Consider the following 14,604-nt stretch of genomic DNA (forward strand, 5'->3'; position numbering starts at 1 on the left):
CCTAAACAGAAATCATTACAAAAATTGAATGAGGCTATTCACCAGGCATTAAATTAAATGATATGAGATGTTCTACTGGTGCAAATTAAGCTAAACTATCACAAGATGTATACAGTGACAATCTGCTTTTATTCCGACGTTTCGTCAATCAGACACGACTGACTTCTTCAGTCGTGTCTGATTGACGAAACGTCGGAATAAAAGCAGATTGTCACTGTATACATCTTGTGATAGTTTAGCTTAATTTGCACCAGTAGAACATTTCATATCATTTAATATATAATACAAGTTATAATCAGTCAGTAAGCTATTGTGCTCTCAAAGTCAAGCAAGTAGGCTATTGAAAAGACATCAGTATGCAATATGCATGACATCATGCTGTACATTTCTGAGTAAACTTAAGACCAAATGTTGCTTTACCTAAAATTTTTGCATTATGTTATTATATTGTTGTATCGTCTTTTCTTTATGTTAGAGACAGTAAAACTGTTGTGGAAGAGATGTATGGCTCAACTCTACCAATCAGATATGCAGTTGACATTTTACAGTCTACACTGTCACTGAATCTTGTTACTCTCTTTGTATTACTGAAGATGACTTTGCAATTATTATGCTATTCTAACTTCAGCTAGCCTATTGATTTAATGCAACTCCAGAGTATTGACTGTGTCTCGGCAAGACACTTAATGGCCCATCAAAATAATTTATACCATCTGACTACATCACCACATGTCTTATTGCTGCTGCCTGTTGTGTTGCATCTGCAATCTGGATGTTGTCGTAATGACAGAAAAATATTATAATATATACGGTATAGGATGACACAGCGGATAAAGCATTGGCTTTCCAGTAATGAAAACCTGGTTTGGTTCCCAATTCAAGTCGGTTGTTGAAAAACACCGCTCACCTCTACTACCTACCGTATAGGGTGTAATAAAGGGTAAGGGTAATAAAATAGTTGCTGAAGGAAAGAAACGGGCCACCTTACTCTCCTTAATGTTGAAGGCTTATTGTATGAAATAATGATAGCCTGATCTTATTATCAACATTTAGAATCAAGTATGGGACCAACTTTACTGCAGCAGTGGGATACCGGTAGCAAAACCTGGTTTGATACCTGGCTTAAGCTGGTTTTTGATAATCATCACTTACCTCTAGTCTTCTAGCCAGGGTGCAATAAATTCTGTGGGCATAGTTGCTGAAAAAAAGGTGGCAGAGAGAAAGAAACTGGCTACCCTACCCTTGTTAGTGCCGAAGTCCGAGTGTAATGAAAACCTTATCTTCTCATAAGATGTCCGGAAGTTGGATAAGCAACATAAAAGCAATTATTGTCTTGATTTTTCCAAGTATTCAGTACGGTAAACATTTGGGCTATACGCTAGTCCAGTATTCAATGAATACTACTTATTCCTCGATGATACTGGAAGTTATAACGTTTTGCTATGGAACAATACAAACTTTAAATAGAACAATTCAAATATGATACGGTACCGTAGATGTACAGTACCGTACCACTCCAGAGCTAGGCTGTAGGCTATTCATAAATACATTAAAATACCGTCCAGCTATAATTTGCTCTGCAGCTTGCACGTTCCCAAACATACGATTCTATGAAGAAATGGAAGTCAAGACAGAGTGACAGTCTGAAATCTGAATTGACACCACAACTCACCACAACAAATGGAATCTGACATTTCTGATTTCTGACTCTGTCTCTGACTGAGAGAAGGATAATGGAATGGAACCAACCAACCAGAGTGAAATCGGTCGAGCGTGACAGGTCTGAATTGGCAGGGTCGCAACACGTTCAGAAAAATTGAAGATAAGAATAAAATAATAAAAGAGTTATAAAAGAACATACAGGCTATACTTATAGTCTAATTAGTTTATGGTTACCACTTACTATACTTGATAATGCACAATCCTTAACAAATTTGTCTGTCACGCTGAAGAATATTCACTTGCCAAACACGTTTATTATGGAATTAATTTTGGATCGGTATTTTCAAAGCACATTGCTGCCATCGCTCTTTGTGAAAAGATGAAAAATAATTATGAAACAATGCAAAAAGAATTGTTACATTTACTCAGGGATATCTTGACACTACGGGATGCGAAACTCAAAAACTGCCTGTCCAACTGAACGGCTAACTATGCTGTCGACATTGTATTGAACAATGCCGTGTTACTGCAATAGAATGTTTGTTTTGCACTGGCTGTTTTCACTTGATCGTTTCATTTCTCAGCGACTCACCAGAAAAGACAATTGCTTGGCCACACTCCGACAGGACCCCCAGGCCCCAACGCCGAACCTAAAGTTGACGCTACCCTTTTCCTGGCATTATGACGCAATCACGAGGCGACATCCAACGAACCAGACGCATATGGAGAATGAAAAAGCCAGAGCGGTCCCTGCTGGAAAAGGAGCTCGCCCATTTTTAATCTGTCCAACATAAACCGACTACCGCATTTGAAAAAAAAAGTGAAAATGTTGTTGCAAGCAAAACAAGTAAGATAATTAATAGGCAAAGTGTAGGCTAACCATATCCTGTGCATAACAGAAATAGACTATTTAAATTTGGTTTATGTACGGGTAGTTGAACTTTATGGCGCTTTGCATAATTGTTATGGAATTAACGATGATCTGGGTTGAAAAGGGATTGCAGAGTCAAAGTCGGATGTTATGGATCCGAATCTTCAACCTGGGTGCAAAGCACGACATAAAATTATAGGTAAAACTGAAGTCTTGGTGCTAAAACAGGTTATGGCTTGTAGACTTTTATGCAAATTACTACTTTGTTTGCATATTTACTGAGTTTGAAAATCGATTTTGATCTGCTAGATCATCTTCAGTTAGCTGAAGATGATAAATACGGTGGTACAACTTTTCGAACTGAGAAAGGCAGCTTCCAATTGAAAGGAAAGTGGATTTCTCGTGAAGCGTCGATTAATTCAACATTTCCAAGCTTCTAGGTTTAAGACATCTTCCATGTCGATAATTATAATTTAACAGCAAGACGGGATAATAATCGCTGCACAACATTTCAACAAACGGAATCAATTGTTTGCACAAAAGTGATCCTTTTATTGGAAATCTTCACAATACAGCGTCACAATGCTGTATGACGTAAGAAAAAGACAAACTGCACGATATCGGAATTACATAGTAGCAAGAGAATGGAGAAAAAATTAGATCGATCATGCGTTGATTTACGGTAAAACCACTAAGAACAAAACATAAACGGAGAAAATTGTTGCTAAAACGTACTGCAGATGTGGATCTGGATATTTCACTGGTTGAAGCCTCCAATGCACGTGCACAAGCGCGTCAGCCTCGACGGTGCAGTGGATGCTTCAGATCGATCAGCATTGGTGGAATTTGCAATTTACCAACGTAGGATGATTGAAAAGTGATGCACGTACAACTACACACGACATCTGCAAGTCTTGCAGTGAATCGGCGTCAGTTAACGTTAAACCAACACAACACCCACTGCAAGACCAAATTAATTCAAAACAACAATGAACTACGTCATAGAAAAGCACGACAATGCAAAAGAAGTATGATTTCGGCAAATTCACTGCAACAACGATTTGTTGCGTTGATATTATGTTTGATAATGCAAGCTACAACGCCATTACTGGGTATGCACGAGAAGGTTTGACATGATGAGGTGCATATTGAGGAACAACCACAAGCTGGTCACAGCAGGTTATGCTGGTACAATTACCACACACAGCCAAAGCAATATGTGGAGCTTGTTTATAACCTTTCATTTTGACTGGCGAACGGGTATATGGCAATCTGATTTTTAACTGAAATGATCAGATGATCAATGTTCACACTTGCTGTAACATATAATTCATTCGTAATGGTTACCAATAAAATCACAAAACAACAAAAGTGATTTTTTATCGGAAAGCTGCAGCTCAAACATGAAGACAACAATTTGCATATACAATAGTCGATGAATTCTGTGATTTACGTCCTCAGCCTGGGTGGTGTGATCAACATGCTCAGGTACCTTTCCAACAAACATTTCATGTACGGTTTAAACATGACAAGATTTTGCCACCTCCCCATTCATTGACGTGCTGGTACATCGTGTGCTGTAGCTAGCACTTTCGTTTTCGAACAAGCTTCATTGATGGTCACAGATAAAAACTGATAAGTGGACGTAATTTGGGTTGGTGTTTCTTAAATTTTTAGCAAAAGCTGACCTGACCAGTCGGTGGCAACAACACATGCCTGCAGTAGATACAGCACTATATTAAAACATTATTATTTTATAATAGCCTAGAGCTCCTTGGAAATGCGAACCATATTGTGTTTATCAATTTTCGTTCACGTCTTAATCTGTTAATGCACCCACCAGCGTTGAGCCAGCAAAAACGTTGCCAAAAATCTGTTGCTGATATTGCTAAAGACATTTTTAGTCACGTTTCTGATCATCATGAAGTCATGTTGGTGGATGGTGATAGTACTAGTCATATTTCATTCAACAACATACAGTATATAGTGCAAAGAACAAACGAACATGACGTTGTTGTGAGGAGTCCAGTGATGAGCTTTGAACTATGATGGTAGGAAAAAATCTCATCATCTCACTCACCACAACCGAAAATGTACCGGTAGGCCTACCGAAAATTAATTTTCGTTATAGAACATACAGTATTGTTACCCTTAATGAAAATACCCGTAAGAATTAAGGTATGCGGAAGTGAATGCTTTTTGACAAAACAAATAAGCTGAAAGACGCGTTCACTTTGTTGCCAAAGCTCAAGCAAATGTGCTTGAATATCAAGGAAAATCGAGTTCTAAAGTATAGGCTAGATCCATAGAAAAATGCTAAAAACAGCATTTATTGATTACAAAAACATTGATTTTGTTAAAAGTAATGTCTGCACTGTTCAATAATGAAATACAATAGATTGGGAATGTTAAACGAAAGCTTGTTTTTGTGGGTTATGAATAAATGTGTCAAAAAACTTCGTTTTCGTTGTTTTGTGACCACTTCATTCCACTATACTGCATACATGCCGCTATAAATGTGGCCCCACTACTGTTTAGGACAGGTGATGTAACTCAACAAAGCATTATCAGTCATAAAAAGAAAATAAATAATAGAAAACATTCACATCAAATTTAAAACTAGGTGTTGGGAAAGAACGTGTGAAGTGTAGTTGCCTAAGCTCTTCATGTGGTGGAGAGCACTCGTTAATTTCTAGTGGTTCCAAGATGGACAGTTTTTTCCGCATGACAACCGGAACTTTGTTTGCATAAGTAAAAAATAATTGCAACATTACGTCATTCCTAAGTTAAGCAGACGTCACGCGAATTCTTCAGTCAAGTCTAAACTTTTTTCCAGTTCTGCCCATTTGTTCTCAAAGTATGACCTCATGGTGTGTCCGGCTCTTCCAATGGGAGAATCATCTTCATTGAAAAGTTGGCAGTTGTCAAAAATGATTCGAACTTCTTCTGCAAACTGCTCGCCAGTTTTGTATCTGCAATACATACGAAAGTTATGACTGTTGGCAGTGCCGGTCTTTGGGGTGTGCGAACCGTGCGATCGCACAGGGCCCGCAAATTAGGGGGCCCGCAATTTACTCAGAAAATGCGGTAATATTTGTCATGTCCAATGGAAAAAATTCAATTCGATTCCCAAGCAAGTACCGGTATCCTTGAAGTCAGTTACGGCTTTAGGGTGAGGCAAGTGCTGAAATTGTCGCGTCGGGCCACCTTTGCATGCTTTTAGGCCCCCCACGACATTTCACCATGTGCCAAATAGTTAACATGGCAGTGTGACAACAGAATTTCGTTTTGTGACAATTGCATTTAAATAGAATACATGTTAGTTTCTATACAAAACCATTGTTATTATGCCATATATATGATATGTAGTTTTAAAACTAATCATTTAAAGGGCCCGGATTTTTAAAACACCATGTATCAAATCACTTAATATTCTATGAATTCAGGAAACTTAACTCTTGTGAAAATTTAAATGCATGTTACTTCCAGTATTAAACTATCATTATTATATCCTATGCATGTAATTTTTAAAATCTAATATTGAAGGGCCCAGGTTTTTTCAAAACGCCATGTAGGCTACCAAATGTTTAACATTGCTCAGTGACAACAGAAACCAGAATTTTCAATCTTGTGGCAACTGTGTTTAGATACATGTTACTTCCAGTACAGTACGGTACTAAAATGTCATTGTTATGCCATGGGTTGAAAAATAACATTTAAGGGGCCCGGATCTTTTCAAATTGTTTCAAGTTGATTACTCTGTAGTACCCAACCTAAACAATTTTTAAATCTTAATATAGGCTACTTGTTATTGCATTTAGATATGTATAATACAGTTTGTGCAGTAGGCTACATTGTACACTTATTCATTGCTTGGATTTTTTTCACTGAATAGTAATATCCTGTGATTGATTGATGATATATGAAGACACTGCTCTGGTTGCAACAATTGGGAGATGTTACCCGAATTGCTGTCTCATAAGCAAGAAGAAGAAGATTGATGATATACCAATGTCATTTTTGTACCAGCAAAGGTTGTTGAACTCAATAAAAGAGTACCATTAGTGATTTATCCATTAGCTATACCTAATCATTGTAAAAGTGGAGCAAAGAAAAAAAGGATTTAAAAAAAGAGTTGTTGAGCAATTATAATATACAAAGCATTCTTCAATTTCTAAGTTTTTAAAATATACTAGTTGCAGTAAATGCAGTAATGACACCAGTGAATCTACTTCTTTGACAACATCTTAAATGATGTCACTACTGGTGGTAACAGATTAATTCCACTAAATTCTGAGGTCAGCTTTGCCTTATTCAAACTCCAGCTGCTTGCAATGATGTTAGATCAATAGCAGAAATGCTCGATTTCCTCTAAATGTGATGTGCTGGCTAATTTTTACCCAAATGACCTAAACGCCAAGTCTTTGCTCGAAGAGCTAGTGTGCGTACAAAATGTCTATTCAGTTAAATTTGGTGTTGATGATAAGAAATCCCAGATAAATATTTTCTCAAACGGCCCTGGCCATAGCATTTTTGCATGTATTTTACATCATTCACTATATAGCCCTAATGAACTACATGGCATGCTTAGTGTGCGCTATACCATAACCTTAAACTTGTTTTACAACATGTCTTTACTCTGAGCTACTAGATGTGGCATGCAAATAGCAAGTGCAGTGGTTTTCATTTTTTTATTATGTTATATATGATACTTCATATTTAACTTATAAATTGAGATATACATCTCAATGTGCTTTTTTCCTTGGATTGAGTAGCTGTATTTATTTTTCAATATGTTTGTTTGTATAACATGAGGTATTTCACCGCAAAGTATTAAGATGCATGATTGCATGGTTTACGTACTTGATGCACGATGTCTTCAATAATAACACCTTCACTCGTATTCAAAATTTCCCCTTGTTGTCTTGCCTGTTGTGGCTTAGTTTCATGTACGAATCCATTTCTAGCCTGCTTGATTATGTTTTAACTTGCATTTGCAGGAATGAGGCAAACAATTTAATTAAATGCTGCTCTGCCACTGTATAGAAACTGACTCTGACAGAGAATATTGCCCATCTTCAGTTGCAGGGTTACTTTGAGTTTGGCAGCCAGCAGTTTTAGTAAAAACTTTTTCTGAAGTGAACCTGCTGGACATTTTGCAAGCATTTCAAATAACTTCAATCTAAGTACCTACTTCTGAGTTCAGATGGATTCCGACCAATTTAAGCATAATAAGGAGTCCTTGCTGGTTGCTGCACAGGTACATTTGGTTGGGTTTGTTTCTTTTGCATTGTTATATTTCATGCTTAAATATTCCCATAAAACAATATGCACACATTTCATGAAAGTTGAGCATTGTGTTTTTGATGTATTTTCAATCATGCTTTGTATGCATATTTATGCAACCAAGTAAAAGTAAACCGATTTTCTTAAATCAAATTGGATCAGTAGCATAGCCAAGTGAGAGTTTGGGAGTTACACCCTCCCCCCTTGGAACGCGTGTGATGTCACGATATTGAAAATTATGCTTTCAGTGTTTTGTGCTTTCTAATCAACACTAAATTAGTATGGTATAGGATCTATAATGCTCTACAGCTGTTTAGTATCCATAGTAGTCTGCAGCTAACTCGTACAGTCCATGGAAACATTGCAATATCCACAGTTGTGAAAAATTGCACTGATCTTTTATATATAGCTGATTACAGTGGTTCGTTATACAAAACTTGAATATATCAGAAATGAAGTAAGTTCACCGTCTTAAAGCTTTTTGTCTGATACTCATCGAGATGTATGACGTCTGTTTACATTTTCTAAACTATGGGTTAACTTTAAAGCATAAAAGTTAGTGGCTTACCGGAATAAGATCGTTTTTTGATCAACCAAGGACAAAATTAATCAATAATAAAACTGTAATAATCTGGCAAAAAAGCGATCAACCTATGTCTCTAAAACAAAGTTTGCCTAATTTTAAATGAAACTACATTAAAAGAGCTAGTTACCAAACATTCAAATATCTCAGCCAGGAATTAGCAACAAGAAAACATAGAGACTTAGCTTTATTTCTGAAACATGACCAAGAAAACATGATCTTATCCTTTTGCTATGCCACCGGACAGCACCATTTTACAGTAATATTCATACCCAAATTTTTGTTGAACATGCTCTCAGAATGCACCAAATTCAAAGTAATTTTTCAAAATTTTCTGGGGGAGGCCCCCCAGACCGCCCGCCGCTGGGTGTCGCCTTCAGCGAGCACGCCGTCAACACCCCCCTCCCGTTTCTAAATACGTTACTGAATTGGATCATTGTCCTTGGGGCCCGCAAAACATATTCCGCACAGGGCCCGCAATACCCTAAGACCGGCACTGACTGTTGGAATAACATTTATCGAGTTTCCAGCATCGTCACAGCGTCTGATTCGATGCGAACATGAACGACTTGAGGTTAAGTTAGCAAACCGAGGCTCACCTTCCCCGTTTCATCCGGGACTCAATCAAGCTAAAGTCCATTGGTCGCTTTATGAACTTCTTATAATCCGGAACCAGCTTTAAGTCAACGGGGAAGAGGAACCAAGTAGCCATCTCATGCTTCTGCAGGTCTTGCAAGAGTTCCCTAAAAGCAAATGTGAAATCTTCAATCCAATGCCTTAAATGTTAACAGTCAGAAGGGTGAGCTGCGCAACGATTTTAACAAAATAATTAATTTTTACTTGGTATTAAAGTTTTTGGCTACATCACTAGTATCTACTTGTAAAGCAATAGTTAAAAAACGTGTGCAGTACGAACGGAAGGAAATACCAGCGATTCTCATCCAGATACTCGCTTTCATAGGTGTTGTAATGAAGGTAAGGTTACCTGGAAATATACAAAGTGCTTACTTGAGAGAAGCACTAGTCGATTTCTTTTTCTTCGTTTTATCGGATTTATCTTTGTCTTTATTTTTTCTTTTGCTTTTCTTCTTTTTCTTCTTCACTTTTTCTTCGTCCTCTCCTGGCCCGGCAGCATGATCCGCACGGTCCATGCTCAGATCGTCGCCATGGCAACCGATCAAAGGATTCTTCTCTGCCGAAAGTGGTGAGTCGCACAATTTTTCGCCGTGCAATAATGCTGAGTCATCGCTCTGGTAATCATCTTCGTTCAACGAGTTGACATGGTGATGTTCACTGCCCCAAAGTAGAAATATTGGCCGTCAATACATGGTAATAGATAACACCACAAACGCATGACGTCACTTGCTAACTAGCAGTTGCAAAAAGACAATTTCTGTTGTAAAATTATCGACTCACCTTTTAGGTTAGCTTACGCGTTCACAATGCTTGAAGTAAACATAAATTTATTCAAGTTATCATTTTATAAGGTTCACGACAACATATTTTCGCATGGCGACAAAGCAGAGTACAATTTAAAACTGGAAAAAAATCTTATTTAAACCTTTTCTTTTCAGGAGACTTCCTGTCAGTCGAAGCAGATTCTGCGTCATGAAGGGAATCTTCGCTGTCAGCCAAACTTGTGTATTCCAGGTTTTTTTGTGTTTTCTTCTTTTTAATCGAACCAGACACCGGGGGCTTACAACTCGACCGCTTTTCTCCTCTCTTCTTTTTCAATTTTGGACTTGATTCAGATTTAACGGAGCACTGGAAGCGAAAACGCGAGTGCATTATGCATAAAACTCCAACATTGTAGAGTGGATGCAACATACTTTACCCCTCTCTTGGGATGGACGAAATAAAAACGTTTCGAAATATTTTGTTTTCACGCAATTTTTATGTTGGTTTAGAAAAGAAACTAATTCGGCATCGTTGTGAATTGGAACTGATTTACCAATATTTCGTTTCAAACAACCGTAATTTCCGCTTCCACGATACGTCATTATTAAGCTTTCCGTTGATGGTCTTGTAGACTGAGCACTTGAACACTGAACAGGTCACTGAGTCACATAACACCAAAATATATATACCAAATAATGATGATCCATCTAGGTGAAACAGGCTTTCAAGGGTTTACTTTAGATAGTAATAACTAGCCTGTATTTGATTTAACACCAAAATAAAGGTTTGTGGTGAAAGCCCTGGTATGACGCTTCGACACCACCCAAGAGCATACGGCTTTGTCTTTAGCAAGACACTCAAAAGCATGCCTGAAGATGGACACGAAGATTGGCTGACTTGCATTCTCGTCCACTTAAGCTAAATCTTCAACCACCATGCAAAAGCTTGGATACAACAAAAAAAATGCTGGTACAGACGTTGAATCAATGCAAAAATGGATTGATGTGATGGCTGTGATCGTTGCGTCGTGCTTACCTTTACTGTCTTTTCCCACGCGATGCACGATTCTAACATGGAAATGCACATTGCTAGCTGAGCGGCGCTTGTTGCCGTGGAAACAGCATTTCGCCACGTCTTCAGTCCAGCAGCAACGTCGGCCCTGCACAAGTGCATCTCAATGAGCTAACTCAACATTTAGCAACAGCAACGTTGTATCAATGTGAGAAAGCTGCTGTGGTTCGATTCAAAATTGGCGTAGCCAACGTGACCTAGGGTCTTTGTCAGCAAAAACCCATTATTTCATTTCATAAAGCACTTTTTGAAGAAAATGGAGAGAGAGAGAAAGAGAGAGAGAGATGAATTAGGTGACTTAGTTTAAAACAAAATATTGATCATGAGACATTAAACAATATATCAGACTCTGCCGGCTGACTTGGAATCGATGAAAAGCGCAAGGAAGCTGAAAGTTAAAGAAAAATAAACCTTTTGATTGCATTTGATCTTACTCACCCTGCTTCGGAAAGTGAAGGTAAGTTGCTGAACTCCGACGAGCCTCCTTTTCTTATCAGAGGGGGCTTTAAGTACATCCTTAATATGGACAGCTCAAGTAGAGTGAGAAGATCGACAATGAAGCTAAGCACGCTTTTTGGGTCGTGTCTGATTGGTGAACTCCAGTCATGCTTCATTGAGTCGTCAGGGCAGTGGTAAGGAATGTGGGCCAAATCTTGCTCAGTTGTGCTGTGCTTTGGTGTTGCCTTCCAAGACTAAAACGAAGAAGTCAAGATTAAATTATTGGTTGCAAGAGTAGAAGCTTAATGCTTGCTTAAAATCCCTCTTTCTTCCTGTCAAACCATAACTTGTAATCGTTTATTTGTTTTGATATATTGAGTCTGAAGTGGCGGTAAAAACCTGATTTTTTGTACATACCTATGATTCTTCACAACGGTTAAACTCAAATCCGAAGTACACACATATCGTAAAGGAGTACTGGCATCCCTCTCGCTTGCTTTACCGATGCTAAATTTCAACACAGAAATGGAAATGGTCTCTCCGCACATAACGGCTCCGGCACGTAGCAAAAGCGACAATTAAGAGTGAAACGTCTGGGTCCTCAGGCAGGCTACGTCACGAAGAACAAAGAAACAACGCAAACTCATCATCAGCACAATTATAAATCAAGAGGGCAATCGAACCACTGGAACATTTATCTTTAGTGTGCATAAACAATACCTTTTTCACACCTTTAAATATGACCGGCGTTAAAGCAAATTTATTCTGTCCAAAAACACAAAATACGTAATATATGATTTTAAATACAGTAGTAGGAATTTTGCTCTACAACAGCCAACATTTCTAGGGACTGTACCTTTTCAAGTTTTGTATCATATTCACACATTATAACCACGAGATAAGGATTTCCATATTCAGGAAAGAACATAGTACTTCTCCGGTGCAAACGAGGCACGACCAAGCAGTGACAGAAGCACTCACTCGTCGACCATTGAGTTGGTGGTACGACTGCATCATGCGATTTTTATAACATCACAAAAAAAGAACAGCATGTCATGACACCAATACCTGGCCGAGTATTCCGACAGCCAGGCATCTGTCTGCAAGCTCCTCCACTTGTCTCAAACTTTCCATCTCAATCTGGTACGCCGTTTCAGTCGGACATTCCAACCTTGGTTCCACGTTCATCGTTTCTGCATAGGGAGTAACAAAAGCGCTTTAATGAAACAGAATTATGCAGTTAGTTATGTTATAATGCATATTGTTATGCATCTTTGGTGGGGAGAGAAGCATATCAAGTTAGTCAAACAACGGCAACACAGTGGAACGTCACTACAACTTTCTCGTGGCTTTTAGAAGTTTGATTAACCAACGCACTCATCCATGGAACCACAAACGTGACCGAGAAGTAAGCGAAGTAGGTGATCCGTATATGTTTGTAGAGTGAGCAAAATGTAAGCGGATTGCGACAACCAAAAGACCTAGTGCTTCATGGTATTATTTAAATTTTACCAAAGAAGTTTGGAAAGTGCCACAAGAAGGAAGAAAAGTACTTTTGTTTGACTGAACAGGCTACGATCTAAAAACTACCATCTGTCGATGCACACCACTATGTGTCCGGAAGCCAAAAAAGTTGAAGCTGATATATTGAGCAGCAATGATATTTTTCATACGTTTTGGCGGTTGTGTATCTTCCTCATCACTCGCGTCAGTTGATGATAGTTCATTTTCTTCTGTAGTTTGTTTACTGCTCTCTGAGCCAGCACCAAACTGAAATCCTGCAAACAGACAGTTTAGCAAGGATTTGTTTCGCAAGCAATAATGAGAAGTACTTTACGTGACGTCAATAAACAATACGCGATTTTAGTTTGCCAATAAATCAACGTAACACCAGTTCAAAGTAGCCTAATCTATACACACATCACAAACGTTGTATCTGATGCGATAAACAGTGATGCAACGAGAACATTGCTTTGTTGTCGCTTGGAGGCAAACAATGTTTAATTAACGAAAACAGTGACAAAACTCTGGACCACCTGAACTACTGGCGACCTCCATGGAATCCAGACAGAACTTCCTGTACTTTATGATGCCACGATGCAAGTGCTTCTCTCGTCTTCCACGTGAGTGCAAGCTCTCACATAAAGCGTCTAGTTTCTCTTCAGAGAGAATTCTCCACCATCCTCGCTTCAATTCTGAGTGTAAAAAATAAAAGGTTCCATTTGCCATTAACAAATGTTTCTAATTGTTTTCTTTAATCATTCAACATCGCTTCAATAAAACTTTCTGCAATAACGAATGTAACTCCAAGTTGAGCTCAATAAAATTGATTCAAAAGTAACCGCAGAAAGTTAAAAATTACACAGGGATACAATCTTCCACGGTAATGAATAGAACAATTACGAAGATATTTCTCAGCTACACTCTCTAAAGTCCATGCAGGCTCTTGCCTAAAAAGTATCTTATTACCAAGTCAGCGCTAAAGTAAAGATTACAATTGATAAAACAACGATTTATTATTTATATTTATTATTTAAACAATGTAAAAGTGTGAAAAATAAATTCGATATGTGATGATGATGATGAATGTGGTTGACTGTAAACTTCTGAAAGTTAGTTGCGCAAACGCAAGCGGGCATCATACACACACGTAAACCCATGACCTCAGCTACAGCGACATTAACTTGGTGTCGCCGATGTAAACCTTATCGATGCATATTTCCAATTTATAAAGCAAAATATCCTTTTCTGTCAACGCCATTCTATTTGGAAACCACACCTACGTCACATTTTATAAGTTACCTTTTGGGACAGCAGATGGTTCATGGTTCACGTCTTTTGGCTTACTGACGATTGCATCGTTGCTTGGGAAGTGCATGCGGTCAAATTCTGCCTTGATGATTGGGTTAAGTTTTGACATCATAATCATGGTGGGATCAAACATATGAGTCAAAGGATTCCCCTGGAACAAAGGGTCATCCAAAGACTGGGGTTTGATGTGGGGCATTTTGTCAATTAGAGTTGGTAGCAGTGGCATGAAATTAGACTTCGAAGACGTTTCAGAAGAGGCAGGAGTAACAGTGGGCTTAGATAAGTCAATTGGTCGGTCTTGCTCGTTGGTCGCCTATAGAAACAGTATTGGAAAATAAATAAACTCGGTTTGGCCTACCGCCTACCTGTAGATAAAGAAGAGCAGCAATATGGTTATCATCAGATTGTAACATTTCAACAACTATGAAACAGGTGCAAACATGAATTGCTTTCAGTTTATGTCACTCGATTAGTGTACAAAACA

At 38.3% G+C, this 14,604-nt stretch overlaps 1 protein-coding gene across 5 annotated transcripts in view; it reads right to left on the bottom strand.

The window, feature by feature from the left end:
- Positions 1 to 3,060: 3,060 nt before the first annotated feature.
- Positions 3,061 to 14,604, bottom strand: part of LOC145768197 (bromodomain adjacent to zinc finger domain protein 2B-like) — a 37,854-nt gene continuing 26,310 nt past the window's right edge. For all 5 annotated transcript variants that reach the window (XM_082579681.1, XM_082579679.1, XM_082579680.1 and 2 more), the window contains 10 exons: positions 14,112 to 14,433; positions 13,346 to 13,504; positions 12,983 to 13,087; positions 12,378 to 12,502; positions 11,310 to 11,563; positions 10,836 to 10,959; positions 9,964 to 10,166; positions 9,411 to 9,695; positions 9,002 to 9,145; positions 3,061 to 5,505 (listed from right to left, as the gene is read on the bottom strand). In XM_082579681.1, the coding sequence (XP_082435807.1) occupies positions 5,331 to 5,505; positions 9,002 to 9,145; positions 9,411 to 9,695; positions 9,964 to 10,166; positions 10,836 to 10,959; positions 11,310 to 11,563; positions 12,378 to 12,502; positions 12,983 to 13,087; positions 13,346 to 13,504; positions 14,112 to 14,433 (1,896 nt within the window). In that variant the 3' untranslated portion in view covers positions 3,061 to 5,330. The remainder of the gene's footprint in view (positions 5,506 to 9,001; positions 9,146 to 9,410; positions 9,696 to 9,963; positions 10,167 to 10,835; positions 10,960 to 11,309; positions 11,564 to 12,377; positions 12,503 to 12,982; positions 13,088 to 13,345; positions 13,505 to 14,111; positions 14,434 to 14,604) is intronic.

This window comes from Aplidium turbinatum, chromosome 4, assembly GCF_918807975.1.
Source record: "Aplidium turbinatum chromosome 4, kaAplTurb1.1, whole genome shotgun sequence".
Classification (NCBI taxonomy): Eukaryota; Metazoa; Chordata; class Ascidiacea; order Aplousobranchia; family Polyclinidae; genus Aplidium; species Aplidium turbinatum.